At 36.6% G+C, this 3,569-nt stretch overlaps 1 protein-coding gene across 1 annotated transcript; it reads right to left on the bottom strand.

Annotated features, from left to right (window-relative positions):
• Window positions 1–530: 530 nt before the first annotated feature.
• Window positions 531–1,714, bottom strand: LOC130935706 (basic endochitinase-like). Its single transcript, XM_057865580.1, has 2 exons — window positions 1,178–1,714; window positions 531–1,036 (listed from the first exon to the last, which is right to left on the bottom strand). The coding sequence occupies exons 1-2, from the start codon at window positions 1,695–1,697 to the stop codon at window positions 648–650; spliced, it is 909 nt and encodes a 302-aa protein (XP_057721563.1). The 5' UTR covers window positions 1,698–1,714; the 3' UTR covers window positions 531–647.
• Between the last annotated feature and the right edge of the window lie 1,855 nt (window positions 1,715–3,569).

Raw genomic sequence — 3,569 nt, 5'->3', positions numbered from 1 at the left:
ACTCTTCTTTTTATTTCTTTGATTTTATTTTATTATTTTATTACTGCGGTAAAGGTCCAAGTAGAGTTGACAAATAACAATTATCTGAGTCGAAATTTTTGCAATGGAGACTTCTGAAAGATGATGGTTGATGTTACATTAGTTATAATGAGCATTCACTAGGTGCGTAGCGAAAAGAAAACTAAAGTAGGTGATGAGTCTATCCTTCTGAATTGTGATGGATGTTCAAGGGTCAAGATGTTGGTGCGCAGTTACATAAGCGAAAGCTACAGAATCTGAAACCTATGTAATGCTCTTGCTAAGTTCTCAGCCTGAGTATACACAACTGAATGACTTACCTTCCAATAAATGGTAAGTTATAGCCTACACTTGGCAGGATGAGGTGAATGATGCACCCATAACTTTTGACGCCTATTCGTGTTTTGTTGTCCAATTTTTTTATCATTTAAATAAAGACCTATGCAGTTGTCATATGTTATAATTTTAGTGACTGACTTTAGTGTACACATAATATAACTCTTGAAAATATATAGGAGTTGAAACACACATGTTTATTAGCTTCATGACTATTATAACAATAACACGCCCCACTAGTAAGACAGAAAATACAAGATTAGATGGATTGAAGGGAATTTGAGACGAACACATTAAACACTGGGCTTGATATTCCTGCTATACCCTGTTTGAAGATCATTGAACCTGTCCCATAGCATGACTCCTCCATAAATGCTTGATTTCTTAACAAAAGGCAAGACTCGATTCATGAGCACCTGTGGTGGCACATAGCCACTACCCGCCGCCGACTGCGATGGTGACGCGGGAAACCCAACATACAACTTCCCTGCCCTTATGGATGAGGTCCACTGGTTCCACGACCTCTGGAACTTTCTGGGATTATTGGCATCAAACTCACAAGGACCATTGTTGTAAAACTGTATCCAAACATAGTCAAATAGCCCCGTTGACAATGCCCCATTCAGCTGCTTATCCGGGAAGGGACACTGTGGTGCAGCGCTTAGGTAAACTTTCTGTCCACCTATGATGGTACACGATAGAATGTAATTATCTTATATATCTATTGGTTGAATAACAAAAACTTTATAACTATTATTAAATATATTGAGAAAGTATAGTTAACTCATACGATGACTATACATCCACGCAATATATGATATACCTTTACTGAGATTGGAGAGTGTTTTAGCCAGCACGATATAGAAGGATGCACCACCACCTAGTTCTATGTCAAAATCGACACCATCCAGCACAACATTACCAAAAGGTCTAGAGTTGGATTTTCCACCCAGAAAGTTATTCCAGATGTAGTTTGCTAAGTTTGTAGCGTCCTTGGAGGAGGACAAGGAGTAGCCAGGGGCTCCGCCTCCGATGGAGAGCAAGACCTGGATGCCTCTTGCCTGGCAGTTCTTAATGTCTTTGTTCAAACTCAGGCAGCCATTTGATGCGGGGTTGCAATGGTTTGCTAGGTTTAGCTGCGGTTGAGTGCCACCTCCAAATGCAGAAAGGAATGCTATGTTGACAGTTTTGTACAGTCCAGAGTTGCATGTGGCACTTAGTGAACCTTCTCTACCGTCTTGGCCCCAATAAACTACTATGTCTCCGCCATTTGTAACGGAGACCAAAGCTACTAACACCAATATAATTGAATTTGAAATGTTAGGTGCTTCATTACTTCCCATTATGTGGCAATAGTTGATGTCCAACACCATGGTTAACTAATTTATAGATTACTTCATTCCCTAGCTTAATTACTCAATTATTATGTGTCGGCAGATGCCAGGACGTGACTAAAGACAAAGTTAATACGAGTTGCATTATTATTAAACATGATAAATGTACTTATATGGTTTATATAGCTACATCAACATGTGAAAAAACACCTCTTGAAAATGTAATACTGATTAATGATGATATGTGTACCAATAAGATATTAATAATGATACGGCAACAGTCCATAACTCGCGGGTGATAGTAAAATTAAACTTATACATCACTATATAATATAAGACATTTTTTGAACCATTATTGAATATATATTTTCAAAAAATTTGGTACGTAGATTCTTAAATAAATAAAAAAGACAAAAAAATGTCTTCTATTCTAAGTCGTGAACCCAGAAGGAACCAGGGAGGCTAATACATATAATGTTGTGTTTGGTGAAGACCTAATTGACTATATATTCCGCTACATATGGCCATGCACCCCACATCAGACAACGTCCGTGAATATGAATAAATCCACTCAAAGTTATGTTATTATAACAAGTTAGTTGATGCATCAGTTACACATATTAATTAAGGGAAAAGATTAATAACCAAGTTTGTTAATTAGGAAGAGGAGAGGAAGTGGTGAGTTAGGATTAACTTATCTCTTTCTCATTATTCATTATTATTCATTTAACCACAATTTTGTTTATTTCAAGGCATCAGTCCATAATAATTACTGTACGCATTTTTATCTCACAATCCGTGACTCTCATCAATGGTATCGGAGCCGTTCAGCCATGGCTTCCAAAGTAATTAAGTTCGCGACCAAATGATCAGATCGGAGCTGGAGCTCAAGCACAATCACAATCACAATTAGCGATTCATGATTTTACAACGCCAATAGCATTGAAGTTGGATGCACTCAATTTCCTACCATGAAAAGATTAGATTGAGGTTACGCTCGAAGATTATGAGTTGGGGTTAAATACGATTTTGATCTTTAAGATATAAACTGAAATTTTTTTTGTCTCAAATTATTTTTTGCATACAAAACCTTTCTTACGGTTTAATTTGATTTTAAAATCGTACGGAGATGACGACGGAAGCAGAGATAAAGGTGAATCGTGGACAGTTTCTTCTTCTTTCTTTCTACCTCCTTCTTCTTTCCTTTCCCCTTTGTAGGAGCAGCAACACTTTCTTTCTCTTTTCTTTTTATTTTATAATTTTTTTCGGAAAAGCTCTGCATACAAGCCATTAGGGCTTGTATGCTTTACAAGTTTATTAAATAATAAATTTAAAATACTCGCTCCTCCAGCTACGTTGATTACACGCGCTATATAATATGCCGCGTATATCTAACTTCCAAATTTAAAATATTTGTTTCCTTCTTCGTTTTCGTTATTTTGAGATTTGGTTGTTCTTCTTCTCGCGCGTTTTCCCTCATTCTTCTCCATCGATCTTTTCCTCTTCTTTTCTCACTGGTATGTTCTTCGTTTACGTTCTCTTTTTCTCTCTCTGCAACTCGAGCTTCGTTTTCTCTCTTGATTTGTTGTTTTTTGAAATCAAAGTTCGAACTCGTTTTGAAGATAATGGATCCTTCAAGCTCAGATTCTGTGCTGAATCCAGGCGATGTGGATAATGAATTTGAATCTAACGAAGTTCCTGAGGTTTGATTTACAGTAATTTGTATAGCATTGTGTAGTTTAAAAATTGCTGAACATTGTTTAATTACCTGGAATTTATAGCAGACGCTCGGGTGTAGATCAATTTTTTCTTTGGGTGTATTTTAGCTATAAGTGTGGGTGTATATACACTTTACTGGTTTTTTGTTATTTTTAATTGAGT

The sequence above is a fragment of the Arachis stenosperma genome, chromosome 6 (assembly GCF_014773155.1).
Source record: "Arachis stenosperma cultivar V10309 chromosome 6, arast.V10309.gnm1.PFL2, whole genome shotgun sequence".
NCBI lineage: Eukaryota > Viridiplantae > Streptophyta > Magnoliopsida > Fabales > Fabaceae > Arachis > Arachis stenosperma.
Note: the sequence above shows the minus strand (reverse complement) of the source record. Positions and strands in the feature narration are given on the sequence as shown.